Source organism: Acipenser ruthenus, chromosome 30 (genome assembly GCF_902713425.1).
Source record: "Acipenser ruthenus chromosome 30, fAciRut3.2 maternal haplotype, whole genome shotgun sequence".
NCBI classification, from domain to species: Eukaryota; Metazoa; Chordata; class Actinopteri; order Acipenseriformes; family Acipenseridae; genus Acipenser; species Acipenser ruthenus.
Genome location: NC_081218.1, coordinates 10,172,071 through 10,194,851, shown reverse-complemented (window position 1 = coordinate 10,194,851; position 22,781 = coordinate 10,172,071). Strand labels below are relative to the sequence as shown.

At 44.2% G+C, this 22,781-nt stretch overlaps 1 protein-coding gene across 2 annotated transcripts; it reads right to left on the bottom strand.

Annotated features, from left to right (window-relative positions):
* Positions 1-319: 319 nt before the first annotated feature.
* On the bottom strand, positions 320-22,546 carry LOC117397239 (dual serine/threonine and tyrosine protein kinase). 2 transcript variants are annotated; one of them, XM_059005013.1, is made up of 13 exons: positions 21,247-22,546; positions 10,762-11,162; positions 7,612-8,323; positions 6,797-7,035; positions 6,349-6,432; positions 5,980-6,156; positions 4,230-4,359; positions 3,641-3,797; positions 2,820-3,003; positions 2,347-2,460; positions 1,770-1,884; positions 1,421-1,555; positions 320-958 (listed from the first exon to the last, which is right to left on the bottom strand). In XM_059005013.1, the coding sequence occupies exons 1-13, from the start codon at positions 21,446-21,448 to the stop codon at positions 771-773; spliced, it is 2,838 nt and encodes a 945-aa protein (XP_058860996.1). In that variant the 5' UTR covers positions 21,449-22,546; the 3' UTR covers positions 320-770. The 2 variants fall into 2 exon arrangements, with proteins under 2 accessions (XP_058860996.1, XP_033851842.3); XM_033995951.3 differs by having other exon boundaries at positions 2,871-3,003.
* Between the last annotated feature and the right edge of the window lie 235 nt (positions 22,547-22,781).

Genomic DNA, 22,781 nt, shown 5'->3' with positions numbered 1-22,781 from the left:
CTTGACACACCATTAGAGGGTGCTGTTTCCCCTCTGTAAAACAAGGCCAGGCTTGAATTGCCTCCCTATATTATTTGGACCCCTCGCATCTCACAGGTAAGGAATTCAAAGCTGCAAAATGACCACAGGCTGAAGCCAATTAACCATTTAGCTACAAACACAGCAGCAGGAATACCAATACATTTCTCTAAATAAAATGCATGTTGTGCACACCAAAATACAGAACACACCTTTTTGTTGATGTTTTATGATTCTGGACCAGATCCGCCTCCCCCTTTCCTTTGCAGTTGTAATGCATAAATCAGGACACTCCAAGTCATTTTATATTAGAGTCTTTTATTTAAAAAAAAAAAGAAAAAACACAAGAAAATGACACATGCTTTTTTTTTTTTTTTTTTTTTTTTTTTTTTTTTAGAATACAGACAATAATCCAGCTAAAAGAAATGAAGTGTCTCTTCTGTTTTAATACTTGACCTCTCATTTCTTTTAAAAACAACCTCTTTTCTCTCTATAATAATAATCTACGTCGAGAAGCAAGCACCACCATCCTCCTCATGCACGCTAATATAGGACATCGATAATGTTTGCTTGTCTTTTTATTTTTTGTTCGTTTATTATTTGAAAGTTCTCATATAAAATGTAGCTTTTCTCGATTACTTGAAAACCAACTCAGATACAGAAAGCAGCAGTGCAAGATCAGGAAGTCCAGCCCGAGGCTCTTCCGATTGGTCTCTGAAGCTCCAGGCTCCTCCCTCCAGCCCGTGTTCCCATCATGCAGAGTCTTCCAGGTGGGTGCTTCTCCTCTCAGAGTGTGTGTTACACAGCCTGTCCATGATGCTTTGCAGCCTGGGCTGCACTATACCCAACAAGGGTCTCTGAAAGGGGTCTCCGTTCCAGCAGGACTCCATGAGCTGCCAGCATTCCTCATCAAACAAGGGCCGGCGCTCCGGCCGTGCGCCTAGGAAACACACACAATATATATTACTGTTCATTTTTCACTGTATTATCCTTTAAAATGTGCTTCTAGCACAGCGGTAAGGAAACTAGACACTTCCAGTCCATTCTATTGCAAACCTTTCATGATTGAATTGGTTAACAATTACCTGCAAACATTTCAACTCTGAACTATGACATCCTTAGTGCCCAGACAACAATATTATTCAAGTTCAAAATATGTCTAAGCCTAAAAATCTGCTATGCAACAGGAAACTGTTACACTGCTAGCATATTATCTGAAAGTATAGTCTGGAACAACTGGATCTCGAGAAGGCATTTTATTCCTCTACCTCGCTTCACAGCGGCAGTACACAGACCCCCCAGTTCACACTCTGAATTTCCTTTATGTACCAGTACTGTACAGCATGCACGCTGCCCCCCTAGCCCCCGGACTTCCACATTATAAAATGCCCTTTAGGATTACCTTTCTTCACATTGTTCCACAGCTGGTCTTTGCTGGAGCACTTCTCAAACGCCTCGGGCAGCTTCACAGAGCCCGTGCACAGGTACCAGAAGAGGATGCCAAAGGCATAAACGTCTACCGAGTTATCGTATTTACCTGAAAGGAGAAACACCGCTGTCACGCAGACGACACAGTAATCCGCAAGGAGTCCTCGCTCTACAGTGGGGCTGGCTTCACTCCCCGGCTCTGCACGCACACTTTAATCCTGCGCGCTGCCCTGGCAATCCAGCGCTCAGCCCTGTCCTAAACAGGAGGCTCCTGACAGTAACCTGCTGCGTCCCCGAAATATAGGAGCTTGCCGCAGACTCACCCGTGAAGAGCTCTGGGGCCATGTGTATAGGAGTTCCAACGATGCTCCCAGACATCATGGCTTCAGGTTTGCAGAAACCCAGATCGGTGATTTTCGCCCGGTTCTGCTTGTCAAGCTGGAGGGGCAGAGAGAAAGACGCAGACTTGATCACCACCACACAAAAAAAAACATACATATACAGAACATGTAGATCATGGGGATTTGGGAATCTACACATTTTGTATTGACAGCTGTACGGGAGGGTGGGACATGCATTTTATTTCTTATTTATGGACACATAATCCTAAAGAGCACCCCTTTCAATATAAGCGTCAACTATATTCAATATCATTTAAGAGATCACCCACTATGCAAGACTGAACTGAAATACTCCACAGCACTGGAAAGGAATGTCTCTGTACTGGTTCACGACAGACTCTCTGGGCAGGAGCCTAAGCGAGGCAGCAAAGATGTAAGTGAATCTGCAGCTGATGCATAGTTCACACACCCTAGTCTCTGTAAGTCGCCTTGGATAAAGGCGTCTGCTAAATAAACAAATAATAATAATAATAATGTTAAAGAGGCTGGATTCTCTTACCAGCACGTTCTTCAGCTTGATGTCTCTGTGCAGCAGCCCCTCACCATGCAGGAATCGGATCCCCTCCACTACATCCAGGGCAATCTGTAGTCGCTCCTTCAGAGTCAGACCAGCCTGGGAAGGGAGAGACAGTGTGAGTGAGGGGGACCAGGGAAGGGGAGCCGAGAAATGGACAAATAGAGAGGGTGCAAGGTGTTTATTCTGCATTATACTGTTTAAGCAATTACCACCACGTGCAAATAGTATTTTTTTAGTTAAGCCTGGTGGCACAGATAGTGGGAGACTGTGGTAGGCAGGAGAGAAAGGAAAGAAGTACCACAAAACTGTGCTAGAAGAGGAGGAGAGCAGGAATAGGGTAGGTTTCAGGCTCCACCAATACCCTCCGAGCATGCTCCCTCCAATCAGTGAAGAGAATCCTGTCCTCAGAATCCTCTTGCCCACCCAAAGTGCTCAGGGTGAAATGTTCACATTACCTTGCACTGCGCCTTGCTGCAGGAGAAGGCCTGGGGGTTGTGCTTGCCTACCTTGAGGCCGGTGTACAGGTCGCGGTGCAGCCGCTGCATGATCAGGAGCACCGCGATGCTGGAGCCGCCCCCGTAGGTGTGGTCGATCACCGAGCCGTGCAGGTCCACCAGCCGCTCGTGTTTCGGCAGGGACCTGCGGGGGCAGCACGCTCAGTTAGGGGCTTATTTTAAAACACTGAATTCAATGACTAACATATCGACCTGTCTCGATGACTCGAATATCTTTCTCCATGTCTTCAGTGCTTCAGCAGGTAAACTATTATATTACTGAGCTTAAAAAAATGCAGACAACACTTCTAAACTGGTATTTATAAGGTCATCCAGCTTGGTGCTAGTGTAGGTTATCTTCAAGGACATGAAAGGCTTCTTTTGTGGATTGTCCCATCAATATCAGTTGGGTCTGTTTGACCTAAACAGCATAGGAAATCATGCAGCTCTTTAACTGTGCAGTACTCCTGCAGTGTTTTCTTCCCAGGTTATTATTACTACAACAGGGATGGAAAGAAGACTCCCATTGCATAGCAGTTTGATCCATTCTTGATTGTACTATGAGTTTAACAAGACACACCTGAGCTTGTTACCTGTACACAGTGGCTAATGAAGCTTGTAGTAAAACCTGGAACAGGTGAAACTGCTATGCAATAGGAGTCTTATTTCCTCCCTGCTACACTACAATAAAACAATCAGCTGGTCGAGAGTGGCTCTAGTGGTGTCTAGATCCTTCTCTACTGGATGCACCCAGATTAGCAGTATTTTAAGTCTGGACACACCTGGTGTAGTGGAACTCAAGAGCCAGGTCGTTCCAGTGCTTGTCATCAGGCGGCACCACTGATTTGAGGGCGCAGGGGAAGTGTCCGCCCCAGCTGTCACACAGGTACACCACGCCGTACTGACCCCGACCCAGCTCGCGACCCAACTTGGGCTTCCCTGCGGGACAAACGAGAACCAATCAAACTCCCATTCATCCAGGAGTGCTACAATTACCCCACACCGCACCGTGGGAACTGCTGCTCCCAGTACTAAAAACTTTTTACATTTTTCTTTTTGGTATTATTTTTATACAGATTTTATCATTAGCGGCTTTCACAGATCCAGATTAAATCATTACCTTTAATTTCTTACGGAAAATCTGAATAAAACAAAATAACCTGTGACATGCAAACACCACCTATGAAAAAACACATTTGGTCGAAACAATGGTCTGCCAGACTCATTTATTAAGTTCTACTAACAAACACACACACGCTGTGCTTTTTCAGTGGCCAACGTACTACAGCCATCTTCAGCCTTTGCAATAAACGAACCCCCTTTGCACAATGTGCAAGTGTGCAACGACCCCCAGCCTCTCTCCCCTCGTACCGTGCAGCAGGACGTCTCTGAGAGAGCGGCTCTCCAGAGACAGGCGAGCCAGTCGGGGTGCGTGGTCCTTTCGAACCCTCAGCCACAGGTCCTCCGTCTTCTCCAGTCGGCCCGTGTGCCCCTCCTCCAGCTGCAGGAGCGAGTGGGAAGACAAGCAGACAGAAAGAATGAACCATTTCCACAGAGACACTAGTGCAGGATCTTTCATGCTACTCAATTTCCTCTCCACCTCCTCTTCTCTGAAACTGTAGAGCGACCAATAATCTACTAGCTTTGAGGGCCTCATGTTCACAGAAACATTCAGAATTGCAAAATCCAAAACACTGAATCCTGTTGTCAGGAAGTAAGACAATAAAGACCCAACAGACTTTAATGCAGTCATGGGATCAACTATAATAGGGATTGTTTGTCTGTTTTTATGAATTTCATTTTTCGGTGCTTATTTTTAGCTATGTTTGAGTTTTATGTAAATATTTTTTTTTCGGGGCTTTGGCTTTTTCTATACTGTATAAAATTATTGTTTTCGGTTACTTTCCAAAGTTCATAGGCACTTTTTTGGTTCTGTCACAATATTAACTGGACAGTACTGGCACTCTTCAGCTGTACCTTCTTTCCTTTGCTGTCTTCCACAGTGAAATCCTTATGATCACAGGCACATTCTTCTGGGGTTTCTGTGTATTTAGGCATTTTTCTACATTTCGCCACAATTTGCAATTCTGTTTTAAATTCCACGAGCGTGTAAAATACTATCGAACTGCAATACAGCTTTAAATCTGGCAGGCAAAAAGAACAACTCTCCTCTCAAGTAATTGTAATCTTATTTTAAATATCGCAAGCGTATTACAATTCTCAAACAGAAATGTAGGAATGTGCTGCCACTCAGTAGTTGGGGCGGGTTTAAAGTATTCAGAACGAATCAATGATAGATACAAGTCAGGAAGGAGGGACTTGACCAACTGCACTGGGGAAGTTTTTTTTTGTAGGTTACTGTATTTTTATTTATTTTGTCACGGGGAAAGGGGTCAAATCAACTAACTGAGTAACCATTTCCAGTGTTTATTGACTATGTTGTTTGTATCGGGGGTGTTTTACATTTATCAGTTAAAACCGAAAACCAGAAGCCCTAATCATAATTACAATTACAGCACAATTGTTTGCTAAAAAGTAACATAACTTCCCAAAATAACATGTTTACTCTATGTATTCTAAATAGCCAAGCAATAATCGTAGGTACAGAGAGTTACTATGCAGCACATTTTTTTCAATTAAAAAGGGGTCACTAAAAGTGATTGAAAGTACAAGAATAATGATCAAATGACAAATAAATGCGTAATTGAACTATAATATAATTACAATTATGCAGGTATGTTCAATTACTTGGTTATTGTAATTAATTACAAATTGCACAGTTACAACTGATCCCAGGTCTACTTTCAGGCTCAATCAAATATGGTTCACACGTCATACTACAACAAGAACAACAATTCTGAAGTGAACTAACAAACCCTGTTATTCAGGGATGGAAATAAAGACTGCTGTTGCACAGCAGTTTCACCCATCCCAGGATTTACTACAAGCTTGATTAGCCACAGTGCGTAAGTAACAAGCTCAGGTGTGTCTTATTAAACTCATGGTAAAACCAAGAATGGATCAAACTGCTATGCAATGGGAGTCTTATTTCCATCCCTGTTATTTGGATCCCTTTGTTACTGGTTGGATCCCTTTGGCAGACCCACGGTGGCGTGTGTACCTGCCGCAGGGAGCCAGCGAAGGCCTCGTGGGAGCTGTTGAGCCGCGTGCGGAACTGGCTACAGATGCTCTTGGCCAGCTTGGCCGCGCTCAGGCTCTCGATGGCGTCCTGGGCCACCTTGCGCTTCCACTCCAGAGTGATGGCAGGGGGGTTCACCCACGTCAACCTCTGGATGATCTACGAGGAAGGAAACAAACACTTGTCACGTCAATGCCCTTACAGTATTCAGCATACCAGGGTTCCAATTCCAACAGTCAAAGATAAAGGAATGGAACGAACAGGATTCTGAGTTGTGAAGCGCAGTTAGTCATTAAAGCATGCGATTATTTCCTAGAGAGTGCCGAGTCGCATCTTCAGCAGGTACCGTACCTGTTTGATCTGCTCCCACACCAGCCGTGTCACATTGGACCCAGAGTGGAACGTGACTTCCACGTGATAAGCAGCATTCAGGATCTGGAAGGACAAGGGGACCAGACACCCGTCAAGCTCCGCAAGAGGCAATAACAGAACTGGAGGTGGAGGATCGGTACCTCAGGGCTCAAGGACTCAAGATATGGGATACGGTGGAGAAGCTGTGGCCAAATCAGAGGAAAGGGGTGCTACTTGTCCTGCAGTTATTAAATGGGTAACTTCAAACTGTGGGTGAATCACTTGAACTCACACTAGCCCTTCATCCTGAGTTTCAGACCTACCTTTAATTGAGTTTATTATTTAAATGATCAGGAGCCAGGAGTTTAACGTATTCATGCTGCGACAGGTACGATCAGTGTGAGTTTTAAAATGAATGAAATTGTAGCTGGATTAGTGTGAATCCTACCTGTTTGAGGTGGTTGCTGGTGACGTTGTGAGCCGAGGTGTCCTGGTGCTGCTTCTCCAGGCTGTGCAGGCACCTCTCGAGCGTGCCCACGAAGCTCTCCCGCAGGTAATCCACCGAGCTGATGAGCTTGTTCGCAACCGCCTGGTTCAGACGCAGCACAATTAGCTCCTGGATCTGTCGGATACACGATTTAATGTCCTTGGAGCTGATGGGCTCGCCATTCGGGGGCACAATGATATCTGAAAGGGGGGAAGAGACAATCACAATATGGTGTAACACAGACAGGGATTCTCTCTGTGTTGCAGATAGTGATGTGAAGTTGACCCAGTCTCCTAGATTGGTCTTCTCATGGGCACTTGGGCATGTGTCAGATCAGCATGCTGTACAAGGGAAGGCTCTCATGTCAGAGACTGCACATGTGAAATAGTTATAAAACCATAAAAGACAAGATTGAGATATATATTTATTTACAGCTTTACGGTTTAATTTAGAGAAATTAGAGATACTGTCTGCTTCCCTACTTTGTATAAAAACCCATACTTCCGCGTTACACTTTGCGTCAGTTCATCAACGCCACATATAGCAGAATAAAAAGGTACTGGAATCTTTGACATTAACATAAACCTAGGACAGGTACAGTGTAGACAATCAAAAAGTACTGGCACCAGGACTCAAGGATTCATGATACAGGGACAAAGCCAAGATGTTTTGTGACCTGTTCTACAAAAACGCCAACATAAAAAAAATCAGGGGGAAGGGATTGCACTGTTCCTCCAGTTATTAAAGGGCGTCGCGCCAAAAACCCACAACCTCACCTGTGAACTCCAGGTTGGCTGCGTCCTCCAGCAGCTCTTCTTTCATGCTGGCCAGCGTCTCCACGATCATGTCCTTCATCTCCTCCTGCTTGCGGTTGGCGATGCCCATGAGGGACTGGTACAGCTCGCTCTCCTTCTCGCGGGTGTAGTCCAGCCGGCGGGGGGTGATCTGCAGGTCGCGCTGCATGTCGAAGGCCTGGTTGATGAAGATGTCCAGGCAGCGGCAGTGCACCATGTTCAGTTTGGTCGCTGCCTCGACCTGCTGGTTCTGCAGCACCTGCTTGGCGAAGGGAGCCAGCAGCCGGGGCAGCTTCTCAAAGGCCTCGCACAGGGAGCTCTGGGGCTTGGCGGCCGGGGCTTGCTGCTGGGGAGGGGCCCCGCATGAGCAGTTGCCAGGCCCATTGCCCAGGAAGCCGTCAGAGGCCAGCTGCTGGTACAGGGCGCTTTTCTCCCTCTCCGCAGCTCTGCCCGTCTTGCCCGTCGGCTCCAGGGAAGAGTCTAGGTCGGGCTGGGAGATGCTTGGCACCTTCACGAAACACACGGGGAACGCGATATTGTCTTTGACCCGCTGGATGTCATCCAGCTGCGGCTGCGTGAGCGTCTCCTCGCTTATGGCGTAGACGAGGATAGGCACAATGTTCCTGAAACAGTCCTCCAGTGCTTCCTCTACTAGTTGCACTTCAGGGCAAGGCACCACCAAGATCTTAGCCTCCTAAGCACGGAGCAGAGAGAGACGGAAACAGAATATGAATCCAGGGTTACTCCCCAGCCCCCTCAATACAAGCAAGCCTCAAACAGAGCTAAAAGTGGTACAGATCACTGCCCCCTACTGTTTTAAAATAAAACTGGCCATGCCACAAAACCAGTGGGGATTCATTCAATGACTGTCGTATTACATGTCCTGCAACATTACTGCTGTGTTCTCCTTTACAAGTGGGGTTACCAGCAAGACAAATCGAAAGAGAAAATCAGATTCAAATCTATATTTCTTTGAAAGAAAGCATAATCCTTGGTAGTCTGTAGTTACAACATTTTGAAAACAGCATCATAACATTTTTTAAAAAAGTTTCAAATTGAAAGGGAAAATGATCCCATGATAAAGTTGACAGCAAAGTTTACAAAAAGTGTGTGTGAATTTCCAGGCCTACAGCTGCATTACATTACAACAGAGGGCCCTTTCACAGCACTGCTTTGTAGGGACATTGACAGACAGCACCATGCTGTATGCTGATGTATAGAATTTACAATGCAGTCATTGTGGGGTATGATCTACAATGTGCAATCTCAAGCTATATATTGACTTTTTTCGCAGCATTATTTTGTTTGTTCTGATTGAGTGTTTATTTGTTTTGTAACTTACTGGCCCCAGTCAGAAATATATACTGGAATTGTGTTTTCAGATTGAGGCACGCTTCCAGTATGAACTGGTAAAGAGATGAATAGAGGGCTCTGTATACAGGATGTCTGTGTTGTGATCACTGCAAAGTATTATTCCTACGAATGTCAATGCATTCTCCCCCACGCAGTTCACAATAAATGGAATACTTCTTATTTTAAACCGAGAAATATCTCAGTAGAGACCCAAAATACGATATCATCATGATAATCGCTCACTGTTCCAACACTAAGTGAACAGCAGCTTCCCGCATGAAGCCATGCCAACAGTATGCAAAGCCAATTACCAACTGAGGGCCTTATCCACAACTTCAAAAACACTAGAGACAGACATTTCTTCTTTACTTCTAGATGAAACGTTAATATCACTTTTCACCCAAGCTTATTCTAGACCCTCATTCAATGCTTTGAAATCCTGGGAGCAGATCAGCATTGTTATTCCCCTTCTCCCCCTGTCCCATCTCTCGGTGCGCAGCGCAGGGATGTTCAGGGCTAATCGAATTAGCCTGCTGTTATTTTCGTGTGACGATGGGCTGACAGCAGCAGAGAATGACTCACTGGGGATGCGTGTGAACAATGGAGACAGTCAGCGCTGTCTCTAGGAGATGGGAACGGAGGCCCATGGGCGCTATTTTAATGGGGAGACTGCCAATTGTTCAGAAGCTGGCAGAGGGGCGGGTCTGCCCATTGCGCTCTGGGACGGGGGAAGCTGGCAGAACTACAGAAAGATGTTTCAGAGTTTTGTACATTATACTTTAGTAGTGCGTTTTGTGATCCACATTGTCGTTGGTGTTAGAATCCTTGTGCTTCATTTCATCAAAGCTCTTTAGAGTGAATGTTCTTTTCACAACAGCGTTACAAAGTGGCTTACTATCTTTTTACCAGCCTGTTTATAGCTGAGGAATGTTGAGGTTATGTATTTATTTATTCGGGATAAAGGCAGCAAGAGATACCGTAACCCCAGGACAGCATGCAGGCAGTCCCAATCTGGATAATAACAAATCAATAAGATCAGAAACAAGAATACTGGATAGAAGCTATTTGCCATCAATTTGATTCAGGATGTGTTAATGTTACGTTGTCTGTTTTTGTTTCCCCCCCAAAACAAAGCAGTGTGCAGCATTTTTTTATTTTTTATATGAAAATGTTCCTTTTCAAAAACTAATTAGCAAGTCTCTGCTTCCTCCCGGTCTTCCAAAAATAACTCTATCCCGAACACGGGCCTGCTTGTCGTGTGTGCCTGTGAAATGTGCAGAGAGGTGCGAGGAGTTTGCTGCTCTTCATAAAATCACAAGCTGATCTGTTGTGCAAAGAAATAAAGGGGGCAGCGAGACGCAGCGACACTCAGCACCCTGCTAGGTAAAGCCCTCCATATTTTCTTCTTTCCTGAGAAATCACACCAAACTCTACTATAATTAACCCCCTTCTATAATCAACTCCAATCCATTTCTATTTGTTTCAGTTTTTTATGATGGCAAAGAGAGAAAGAATGACAGAGGTACAATGATCCAGCCATGGGAAGGCTGTTCTTAATATGGGTTACATAGTTCATCTAATTCTGTCTTGGGAAAGGCATCAGACTTGAATATTTTACACACAACTCATATTTTAAGGTTAAGAAACAAAATGTGAGCTCACAGAACCCCTGGGTTGAATTGTTCTCTTAATTCCCTGCATTCCCCGGCATAAAGGACCTGCTGCTGCTACTGATGAGGCAACAAAACGCTTTTAAGTGTGTGACCAGGCGCCCCCTACCTGTAGCAGCTGGTGATGCAGCGTGACCTCCAGTTCAGCCACCCTGTGCGCCGGATCCTCGCACGCCTCTCCGATCTCCAGGTCCTCCTCCGGGATGGTTTCCCAGCGTCCCCGGTGAGCCGCCAGCTGGTGCACCAGTTCGTACTGGCCGGGCAGCGCCAGGCTGAGGCGGGTCTGTCGCCCGTAAGTGAATCTCAGCCTCCGCCGCTTGCAGCCCGCCTCCGCACCGCAGCCCTGGCCCAGCCGCGTCACGGGCAGCAGCCGCTCCCCCAGCAGGCTGTTCAGCACCTGATACTTGGCGTCGCAGTTCTGTCCCAGGATGATGACGTAGGGGACGCAGCCCACCGTGGCCTGCAGGTACTCCTCCTCGTGGCTGAGGAAGGAGAAGCAGCCCAAGTGACCTGGAGAGGAACCAAAAAAAAACAAAAGAATTGCGTATTACTGTATGAAAAAAAAAGAAGTTGTTTTACAAGTATGTCCCAGGCAAAGGGGGGGCGGATGAGAGGATTTCTATCCTCTAATTCCAACTTCAATCCACAGCAACTACAGTGCAAGTTACTAAACTGCCTTTCAACACTGCTTACCGGTTTCTACATAAGTATATATTTGAAAGGTAGAGTAACTCCACTCAACACTGCAGGTCACTTATAGTATAGGAAAGAGAACTCCACTCAAAACAGCAGACCAGTAAACTAACCTAATACAGTAATATTAAAAGCGCATTTTTATTTTTCAGTGCAAGACGCAATTGAATTAGTTATCCTGGACTTAGTGTCAAGTTAAGTTAATAATCTCTTTACATGCATTCAGTCAAACAATGATCTTTAACCGGCTGTAATGAATCTGGATGATAATACCAGGTAACAGAGGTCTTGCTTGTTTGGTTTGGTTTTGCGTAGCTTTCCACCGAATGCAATCAAATCAGTATGAATGCCGTCCATGAACAATGGAGTTATCAGTCTGAAGTCAGGTTTCAGATTTCTCCAACATGCTTATCACAGACCGCCCTACCTGGCCGCACTGAAAACAAAAGCTGGAATGTTATAGTTCCAAAAGGTATTTTCATTCACAACGAAAAGAGATTGCGTAAGTACAGAAGAAAACATGTTTTTAAAACCTTGATCATCACTCCTTTAAAGGGTTCAATTATGTCAGAAGTATATATATGTATAATAAATCTTTCAGACCTCTCCCCCATTCTTCCCTATAATAAATCAGCCGGTTGTGTTTATTATTATTCTTTTATTTTTTTATGATCAGATGAAATGCCCTCCCTGTTTAATGGGACCACGCGGAACCCCTTAGACAGACTGAGACAGGCTGCCTCTGAGAGTCACATGGCAGCAGAATCCGTCACGCTCCGGCATTTCTGATTGCTCAAGAGAAAATAAATGAGGGATTTAAAGCCAAGGCATTCATGGAAGATCAAGGAACACGCCTCAATAGAGCCCGATTGTCCAAGCTGTTTGTAATTTACTCATTTACCGAAAGAGGAAAAAAATCCTTGTTAATGTTTGAGAAAAAAAAAAAAACAAAAACAAACCATAGGAGATCCTTCAAGACCAGACTTGACAAAGCTCAGATCAATGAGCTACTAGAAACTGGAAGAGCACAGATGGGCCGAACAGCCTCTCCTTGTTTTGTAAATCTTACTTTAAAAAAAGCAGGGGTAGTGTTCAGACTGTTGGTAAACGCTTTAGAGAATATTGCCCTCTGCATCACATGCCCAGATGGCATTAAAAAAAGAAAGAAAGAAACAGAATTCTTCGTGCTGTCGTTCAGCACGAAGTGCTGCCATTCCTGAGGGGTTTCTGCGCTACGCATTCATTAGCTTTAAATTGAGTGCTGTTTTGCTCTTTGAGACTGTGGTGTTTTTAAAATAAGACTGACACCCTCCGTATTCCTTCCAGTGAAGAATGGTCCTTCGTATTCAGGGGGGTCTTGCGTGTACGTAGTTTTAGAGATGGGTAGGAAGGTCAGTGAGGTAAAAACTGGAATCCATTCAGAACTGGAAAGCCTTGGCTTAAACACTTTGACTGAATTCCATTCAATGCCCTTGAAATAAGAACATCTATACTGGCACACAGGTGGAAATGTCTAAAGTAATTGCATTCCACAACCACACACAAACATTTACTCAGAAGTAACATTAAACTGAAAGGGGTGGGGGGGGGAGCACAGATTGCATCGTCTCCCTTAAACCATTCTGGTTGTTTAAGTAAAAATGTGCAAAACCGCAGAACAGAGGCTTGGTGGACCAGGCTGTGCCAGGACATGATATTAAGACACACAAGATCACAGTGCAGTACATATATCAGTCTCTGGAGTAACACTATAAGCAGTCCTCCCCATGTTGGTCCGCGCATATTAAAGTCCCCCCAGGCTTAATGTCTGTTTTGTGTTTTCAGTTAGAACTCCACTCAACACATGCTTGCAGCACCATCCTGCTTTAGTGAAACTACACCACAGGTGATTTCAGAGCAACATTTCCTCTGGAAGGGACCCTCTGTCCGGCACACAGAGCACTGCAGGAATCATGTACCTGCCCTAGGGACAATGAGAGCGGTTTTCAAGTTCAGAAAACTTGTTAGAAATGAGAAGTTGAAGTAAAACACGGGGATGGAAATAAGACTCCCATTTGCATGCTGTAGCAATTTGATCCATTCCTGGTTTTGCTAAAGAGACACACCTGAGCTTGTTATCTATACACCGTGGCTAATCAAGCTCAAAGTAAAACCTGGAATAGGTGAAACTGCTATGCAGTCTCAGCAGGGCAATGCCACTGAAACAATCCCATGTTATTAATGTGCACGTGGCTTAAGACAGGGAACTCTGCAGAGGCTTGGAGATCAGGAGGGCTGTTTAAAACACAGCAGCTGAGTCACGCTCAGGGACAGGCTCACACAATGCAACGGGTCGGGTTCACTCTCCAATAGCTTTGGAACAACATTTAACAAGGGAGCTGCTGACAATCTGGGGCTATGTTCTCCACACATTCTAAAGAACTGGGGGGATGTTCTCCACACATTCTAAAGTACTGGGGCTATGTTCACACATTCTAAAGAACTGCCAGGGTATGTTCTACACACATTCGAAAGAGTATACTGTCAGGGGTGTGGCTTGTTAAATGCTTAAAAGGAATTGAACCTGTTCCACAACATTGCCTGAATGCAAGGATTCAGACTCGCAGCAGAACTATAACAATAGTAACAATGCCATCACCATCTGCTAAAACCACCACAAGAAATGTTTACACACCTGGACAGGACTCATCCGCACAGTAGCTTGCATTGTGCACTGAGCAAAACAGAAAGCAAAGGTCTAAATGACCCAGTGGAATCATCCAAGTCCTTTACCATGTGTTTGGACTATGCAGTAAACTAAAACATAATTAATAAAAAGATAAACTAGAATAATTCAAGGCTGGTTTGCTTTTAGATCAAAACAGAGATAGAAATATGACCCCAATTCATATCTGTTTCAGCCTTTCCGGTTTTATTGGGAGATCAGTTACACACCGGAGCCCCGTCCATTAATGGTCCACTGTGTGCTGGACACAACGGAACGAAGTTACCAGGTGTCAACTGAACTGCCCCCAAGCACTTCCAACACCTGGTAAGTTCTGCAGAATCATTTTAACACCAAATTCTAAGAAATCTGTTCGCACTGCTGAATCACTTCACTCAACCAGTTCCTCCCTTCTGTCCTGGTTTTCTCTTTCACTGCTTCTGAAAGCCTCACAACACGACTCAACACTTTTACAAAGCCCCATTTTAAATGCAGAGCTCTGTTCTTTGTACCAGAAAACATTGAAAAACGTGTGAGCGACTTCATAGGGAAAAGCAGCGGGTACTTATCTGGTAAGCCTGCCTCCGGTTCCTCCTGAACCACTGCATTAATAAAGGAAGACCTGGGCACAGCAACTGATTACTTTGGAAGGAAGCTTACACAACCCCCAGGGTCCAGTTCCTCAAGTCTTCACTTCCCTCAGTACTACACATCAAAGTATTTATAGACAGATGAGTCAGCTTGTTGTTGTTAGCCAGGCTGTAAAGAGCATTCACTCAATCAATGCGAAGTGTTAACAGGAGCAATGACTGTGGTTTTAAAAAGCCATTTTACGACCTCCTCTTGCGATACTGTATCACTTCTTTCGCTTTTCTTGTGTTAAGCACCTGTAGGTTCTTTGCTTGGTTTTTATACTGTAATTTCGGATACATGCATGCTTGATTTTTATTCCAATGCTGTTGATGAAAGGCTGCCTCTGATTCCTAGTAGCTAATCACTTCGTGTGTTGTGTAGTTCACTGCATTCAGCCCGACCAACGCTAGCTATTCTGAGAACGGCTACAAAAAAACACTAATTGTAATACAGATTAATAATTCCTGCATCACAAATAAAAACCAAATTCACCAGCTCTTTGCAAGCAAAGGTGTTTGCAGCTCGCTGCCCAGTTACATTCCCAGACCGACCATCAAAAGCCAGTCCAGACAAGAGCAACTGTCAAAGTCAGTGCTGCTACAGTGGACTCATCAGGAACGGGTCCTGCTACAGAGCTCCCCATACTGTACACAACATATCCCAACATCTCCCTTTACTCTTACAGGACCCATTGCTCTGCCTGCACCACTGCACTGCACAGCCGTCAATTACAAACACAGGCTGACACAAGCAACTTACTACACTGCTCTCGTCAGATTCCAGGCGTGAAAACAAGACCCTCATTGCACAGCTGTTCTATCCATTCCTGGTTTTACTAGGAGTTTACATGAGCTGGTTGCCTATACCCTGTGGCTAATCAAGCTCAAAGTCTGGAATGAGTGAAACTGCTATGCAATAGGAATCTTATTTCCATCCCTGGATTCACAAATTGGTAGCAGAATTCCTAATATGCAAATATAAATATTTAAATGCACTATAAATGACTGTATGGGGATGATTTACAAGTCCATTGGTATTGTTTTGTGTTTAATGTTTTTAAAGGCTTGGTACCTTCTCATTTGAGTGCTCTTGTAGAAAGAACTAGCATTGGCTATGGCTTATGCTCTTAGGATTCTGTTAATGTGGCTGTTCCAAGGGTTCAAACGCGTACGGGAGGATTATCTTTTGCATATCAACTCCCGAAGGCGTGGCACCGTTTTCCTCACAGTATGAAGATGGAATCTGATCATCTTTCCTTCTCTGGATCGTATTGGGGAATAGCTTAGAAATCTCCTGGTTAAATAAATACATAATAATCTAAAGATTATTTTTTTCCTACATGCTACATTATTTCTAGATGGTATAATGTGTTTAAATGTGTTCAGTATAGTTTACAGCTGCCAAATGATTAGCATTTCATCAGCAGCTCGTTGCACAGACCCTGAACAGCTCTAACCGTGCACTACCTTACACAAGGTCATATTTGGCAGTCCAGGGCTGGAATCCACAAAGCAACTTAAGAAAATTCTTAACTTAGTTACCATGGAAACTTCTTAAGAATTTTGTAAGTTCATAATTTTTCTTAAGTGCAATTCACGATGATTCTTAGGACATAATATTTTCTTAAATATAAGAAAAAACTTACAAGAACTCAAGGTGACTTAAGAAAATTCGTAGCTCGTTCTATCATTAGTAGCTGCGTATCATGGCTGTGTTTGTGGTTCAAGACATAATAAATGAAAATTTAAGGACTGAAAGACGTTTAATAGATCGAGAGAATCCCCTAGAATATCACGAATTACAACAAAGATATCGTTTTACTCGGGATGGCTTCATTTATTTAGAGAAACTACTTCACAATGACCTTGCACATCCTACAAAAAGGTCAAATGCACTCTCCGCAATGCGTCACATACTCACTGCGCTCTGTTTTTATGTGTATTGGCGAGCCATGTTTTAAGTTTAAGAACATAAGTTTTATATATTGCTCCAGTATAAACGTGAAAATAATGTGTTTTACAGAAGAATGTGGAATGAATATCATTCTATTAATTCTCGGTTATGTTACAGGTAGTTGGAGACACACTTGAGGTGTCACAGTCCAGCTGCTGCTGGGCAGTGTGGGCCGTGACAGATGCCATCCTCACAAGAAGATATAACTACATGCGTATGCCTCAAAACGAATTGAAGCTACAGAACTATGTAAAAATGTTCAAGAGTTTTGCAGAGCAATACTCTTATTTATTTACGTCTGCTAAATATCTGCAATAATAATAATAAAAAAGTTCTCCAAATACAATCAATTATTTAGCAAAGCTTAACATAAAAACATCTCAAAATATGTTTTAAAACGTTTTTTTATGCATCAAAATACAGCCCTTTTTGTCAACAATGGGGCCTTGGCCTTGGGCTTACTTAGTGGGCTATTTAAAAAATATATTGAGTGTTATTCGCTAGTTTAGCTTCCTTGGTAACAGGTTATGAAATTCCTTGGTAACGGCTTAAGAATTTCTGAAGTATTTCGTAGCTAAGAAGTCTATTACCACCCTTCATGAACAGAACTTAAGAAAAAATCTTACGTAAGAAAAATATCTATGTTAAGAAAAACTTAAGAAATCTTTGTGGATTCCAGCCCAGGATTAGTGCTAATTTGTGGTCTGTGAAAACCAGCCTCTGTGTTTCAACTAAAACAGACATATATTCATTTTCTTTGAGGTTGACATTTTTATTGGAGTACATTCTGTATATTACGCAATAATAAACTTGGTACACATGTGGCCTGATTAATCCTCTTGCCTTTGTTTTAACTTGCATCTGGAATCATGTTGGCAGTGGCACACCTTCAGTCCCAAGAGTTACAGCAGAACAACACCCCTGTTAGAGATCATTACAGATCTATCAGCTACAGAAAAAAAACCCTGACATAGAGGCTTCCATGCTTCAGACTGGGATCTTACTGTAATTAACTGAGCACAGGCATTGCTGAGTTTTAAAGCTACAGGGATCTTTAAGTGGTCAGATTTGTTTTAAAAGAGTGTTTTTTTCCCCCTGCACGACTTGAAAGACGTCTCTCAAACACATTACACAAGCCATTTAGAAGGGTTGCACGCTGGTGTTTTGGACAGGGTTAACTACAGGGTTCTAAGCTGGGGAACACGAAGTCACTCTGTGGCTTGGAACTTGGTTTCAAGAGACTAGGTTTCAGGCCGCTGCGTGACACACCAGGGGAGACTTGGGGTTTGATACAAAGTTGCCTCAGACCACGTCTCCCAGAACCAGGTTTCAAGCCACTGTTCCTGAAAAAGTGGCTTTGTGTTCCTTCAGCAGACAACGTTTCAGCTACTGCCTTCACCCGTTTCTGTTCCGTCTCATGTGGAAGTAAATACAAATATTTCCTCTAGTTTGGACTTTACAATCAAAGCATGACTAAACCAGTTATATAAAGCCTACTAGATCCAATGCAAAGTACAGTTTAAAAGAATCAGTTTAGCAACAACTGCCCAACGCTGCACACTTATTAACCAGCAGCACAGCGTTTCAGCTCTTGCCAATCCTTTTCTTGTGGTTACAGTATCTTCTTTTGCATTGTAGTGCATGTTCTTGATTAGTAACCGTTTCTACAGATCAGATGTACATTAATTGACAAGAGGCAATTGACCTTGTTGCAAGAGAGCCGCTTTGATGATAAAAAAAAAAAAATACAATCTCATTATCGGGAGTCTAGCAATACTGTTTTTGTACTCTGATCTTCAGTGTATATGCAATCAGCACACGTGTTAACTAGAAGAGGCAACACATCATGTAGGGAGTCTTAGCAGCTACACCCACACACAACAAACTATTCCACGCATGCATCACTGTGTAAAAAAAGCTTCTATCCCCAATTTGCTTTTGCTGCTTAAACATGTTTATGTATTTATTATACCAAGGTATGTCGTAAAATATCTCCCTGAAAGCATATAAACGCTGAGCAGGGTTAGCAGCTCGCACTAGCCCTGCTGCAACCATTCCTGGGGCTCAGAGCTCCCCATTGCTCAGGTGTGTTATTGGAGCGATCAGGTAGGCGCAGGGAGTTTGAACAGTCAGGCCCCTGATAAGTCCACTCTGAACTGCTCACTCTTATCACAGCACGCCTAATACCCCTTTCACACAGACGAGTCACGACGGCTCAGAACCGGCACTGATGCGGCATTTTGGACTGTGCGAATTGCCTACAGCGTCACAAAGCTGTCATATTATATGTCATCTCTGAAGCGCCTCGCGGGTTGGTTCAGAGATGGCACTGAACCGTCTCAACTCCTGTGTGAAAGGCTATGCCAGCACTGAAGTACTATAGCGGGGTTTAAAGTCACATCCCACGTGACTGTATACCGGACGTGTTTGGTATTTTTGTCGTTGGTGTTACATGCTTTCATTTCAAGAATGAGGTAGTAATTGGAGTCTGGAATAAGTTAAGGAATTGTTAACTTTACAGGCTGACGAGGAGGTAAAGTCACAAATGAAGGGACGGTGTGTGATGCTCTAATTTATGGGAGAATCGCCGTTACCATGAAAACGATCTGTTGACTGACAGGTTTGAAAGTTATACTCACATGACTACTTTGGCTGTGTGAAAGGGTTATGACTATTATACCAGCATAGACTGCGCAATTTCATGCTGTGTGAAAGGGTATTTTAAAGAATATTTGAAACATCTGAGATGGTTCAGTAGCAGCATTTGTGTGTGAAAGGGGCTGAAGTCTTACCTGAGCTTGTAGGTGTACTAAGAGTTGCTACAGAAGAGAAATGTATTGAGCAGGGGCATGAATGCTCAAACTCCTGATCATTAAAACAGGGATGGAAATAAGCCTGCCATTGCATAGCAGTTTGATCCATTCCTGGTTTTACTATGAGTTTAATCAGATGCACCTGAGCTTGTTACCTATACAATGTGGCGTATCAATCTTGTAGTAAAACCTGGAATGGGTGAAACTGTTATGCAATAGGAGCCTTATTTCCATCCCTGTTAAAACAAGATACTTAACAGAGTTCTGAAACCCTGGAGTTCAAACCCTGTATAAACACCATGTACAGTGCAATAGGTGAGTGGCTTCAACCACGAAAAGTCACCACGACTGCATGTGAAACAGCGTCTCATCTCAAATGTCATGCACAATTTCATTAAACGCAGATGGGGTGGTTTAGTGATTTTACAGTCGCATCACATCAGCTGTGACGGAGAGGGAGTAAACAAAACAACATGGCCTGTTTAATTAGCACACTTACAGTACAGCAGCACCATGCAGCGCGGAGGAAAAGCCCCTTATAACATGTTCCTGTAGTGAAAGCACAGTGTAATAAAGCACAGTGAAAAGCATAGTAAAGAATACAGAGGTATAGTGAAGCATATTCATGGGAAACTAGGGGAAAAGCCTCGTATAATCACGATAAAACTGCACAAAATACAGAGGTAACCTTTATAAGAGATATTATTCGAGGTTGTGGTTAAAGTGTGGTTAAGCAGAGGGTTAAATCAGTAACTCTGGCTGTATAGCTGATGTCACGCAAAACACACGATTTCAACAACACGTGGCTACTTTCACTTTCCATACAGAGCCCAGCCGGGCTCACAAATGATGGACAAGAAGTTTGTGATGACTGCAGGACCTTTTTCCCTAATCAGGAGACAAGCACCCTACTCACCCTACCTAACCAAGGGGGCGCAGCACGCTTTCAAAACCGTGGGCTCAAGGAGTGTTGATCGGGTTTATTTTGAGGTAGTACAGGGAAAAATAAACTCCTGTTGCATAGCAGATGATGCCATTTCAGACTTTCACTAGGCGCTTATTTACTGACACCTGAGCCTGGTTCACAGGTGTGAGCTCCAGTGTGAAAGTCCTGTGTGTTCACCATTAACCAGGGATGGGACTCCTATTGCATAGCTGTTTCACCACCCACTCCAGATTTTAATACAAGCTTGATTAGCCACAGTGTACAGGTAACAAACGCTGGCAAAACCAGCACTGGACTGTTATGCAATAGGAGGCTTATTTTCATCTCTGCAAATACAGCCCTGCAGCCTTTTTTAATTTTAAGGTTACACCCACCCCACTCCCTTAAGTTACTGTATTTCCAAATATTGCTTTCAGTTAAGTGACTTCATGCATTCTTTAACTTGCTCTACACCCCCAAACTTTGGTCTGGACGCCTACTAGCTATGTAGCACAGAAATCAGGAAGCAAAATCACTGCCTGGAGAAGGCTTGGCAACACTAGGGTTCAGTATTTCAATCCACAGATCTGAAGGACTTACATAATCATTTCACTGAGTTAATAAACGCTACTTTCTAGTATCAGCATATATACACTAATACTATATATATATATAAATACCATACAATTGTATATCTGCTCCATGAAGTTATTAACTAAGCCTGTCAAATAAATAACAAAAATACAAATAAAGACACAAAATAACCAAGTATCAGTTCAGTTGACTACCAGCAAGCACTTTAAGTCCGTGTTGAGCCCAGGGGGGTGACTAGTGCTTGTGTTTTTGGTTTGGTGGTTCGGGGGCGCAACTTACCCGCCTCGATAACCGACGCACCGGGCCCCGCCGCCGCGCAGGAGTTGCTGTAGTTCTGTTTGATCTCTCTGAAGAACTTGTTGGTCTCTTTCAGGTTCTTTTTCAGCAGGTTCGAGTGCTTGTTGTAGTTGCTGAAGATCCGACTAAGTTCCCGGGCGAGGGGGGTGATCTTTTGCCCGCTTCCCCCAGTCCCGTCCATCATTTTACCCTGGAGTGGTCAGAGGTGTAAATATGTTTGTGTTTTCAATAAAAGCAGTACGCTGCTGCAGGGTAAACGGCACCCATGCAGAGAAACGGCTGGTCGGGGGGGGCGTGTGCCTCTTCTTTCTGGAAGAAAGCTGCAACTTATTCGGCGGTTCCCAAACCTTAAGCGACTTAGCAAACACCGCAGCCAAACGTACTTGCAAACTGCTAACTCTTGCACAAGCCGGTTAACTGTGTGCTTTGTTCCGCTGGACTGTCTGCAGGAAGGTCCCAGGCCGCCGTTGTCAATGCCCCTTGGTGTGAGTCTTCCAGACAGCTTAGTCCTGTTTTTCTTCAAACTGGCATGTTGGAACAGATCCCACTGCGAAATCTAGGGGAAACATTTTTTCTTACTCCGGAAAGTGCTCGTCTCCAATCCCAGTGTGCTACCGAGGCCCCATGCTAATCCGCGGCCGTGCGCTGAAACCACTAAACTCCCCCAAGCGGAGACAGGATTCTGCTGGGCTGAGCCGGGCCGGGTCGGGTCAGCGCTGGAGTTACTGTATTTAGTGAGTGTAAGAATGTAGTATTCTTACAAAAATAGCAGTACTGCCCTGTTATGGAGCCTTGCCGAAGCGCAGTCTTGTTGTAAAAGTTTAACTTTTGTTTTTATCAAGGAACGACTGCTGCTGCTGGTGGAGGGTGCAGCCCGGCTCGTCCTATCCGCACAGCCGGGGCAGTTCTTGGGTGCCTCAGACGCTTCACGGCCGCTCCTGGTCCAAAGCAAGACACCGTCAGTCGCTCGGTCCAACACAGAGATAAAGAGGTGGCCTCAGCGACAGAAATAAAGTGTGTGAGCCCTCGCCGGGGTGCAGGGAGGCAGAGGATGCTTTGGAATAGTTTGCTCTCCAGAAAATATCGGTTGGGCAAATAAGCTCCGAGTATTAATCCTGCGGGGAACGCCCGCTGCCAAGTTTGCTAAGTACGTACCCCCGCACATAAACTGACATGGAGCAAGCTACATGTCAGCGCAGACATCAACAAACACAGTCCGCAGTACGGTAGGGCGGGGCCTGTCCAGGCGGAGGGGAAACCGTAACATGCGAGCATTCTGGGAATTGTAGTCTTTTCCAGTTAAGCGTAGGCACTGACAACGTCCCTTTTTACAGTTATCTGAATGGCACACCTCTCGCCATTTATCCTGCTACTACCACACTGTAAATACAACTGATGTGCAACAGGAATCGTAGGGCTCCATCCGAGCTTCACGCTGTCCTGCACATAGGAATCAATTCGGGGTGATATAAACCTACTGTACAATTTACTAATATCATATATCATAACCAAGTGGA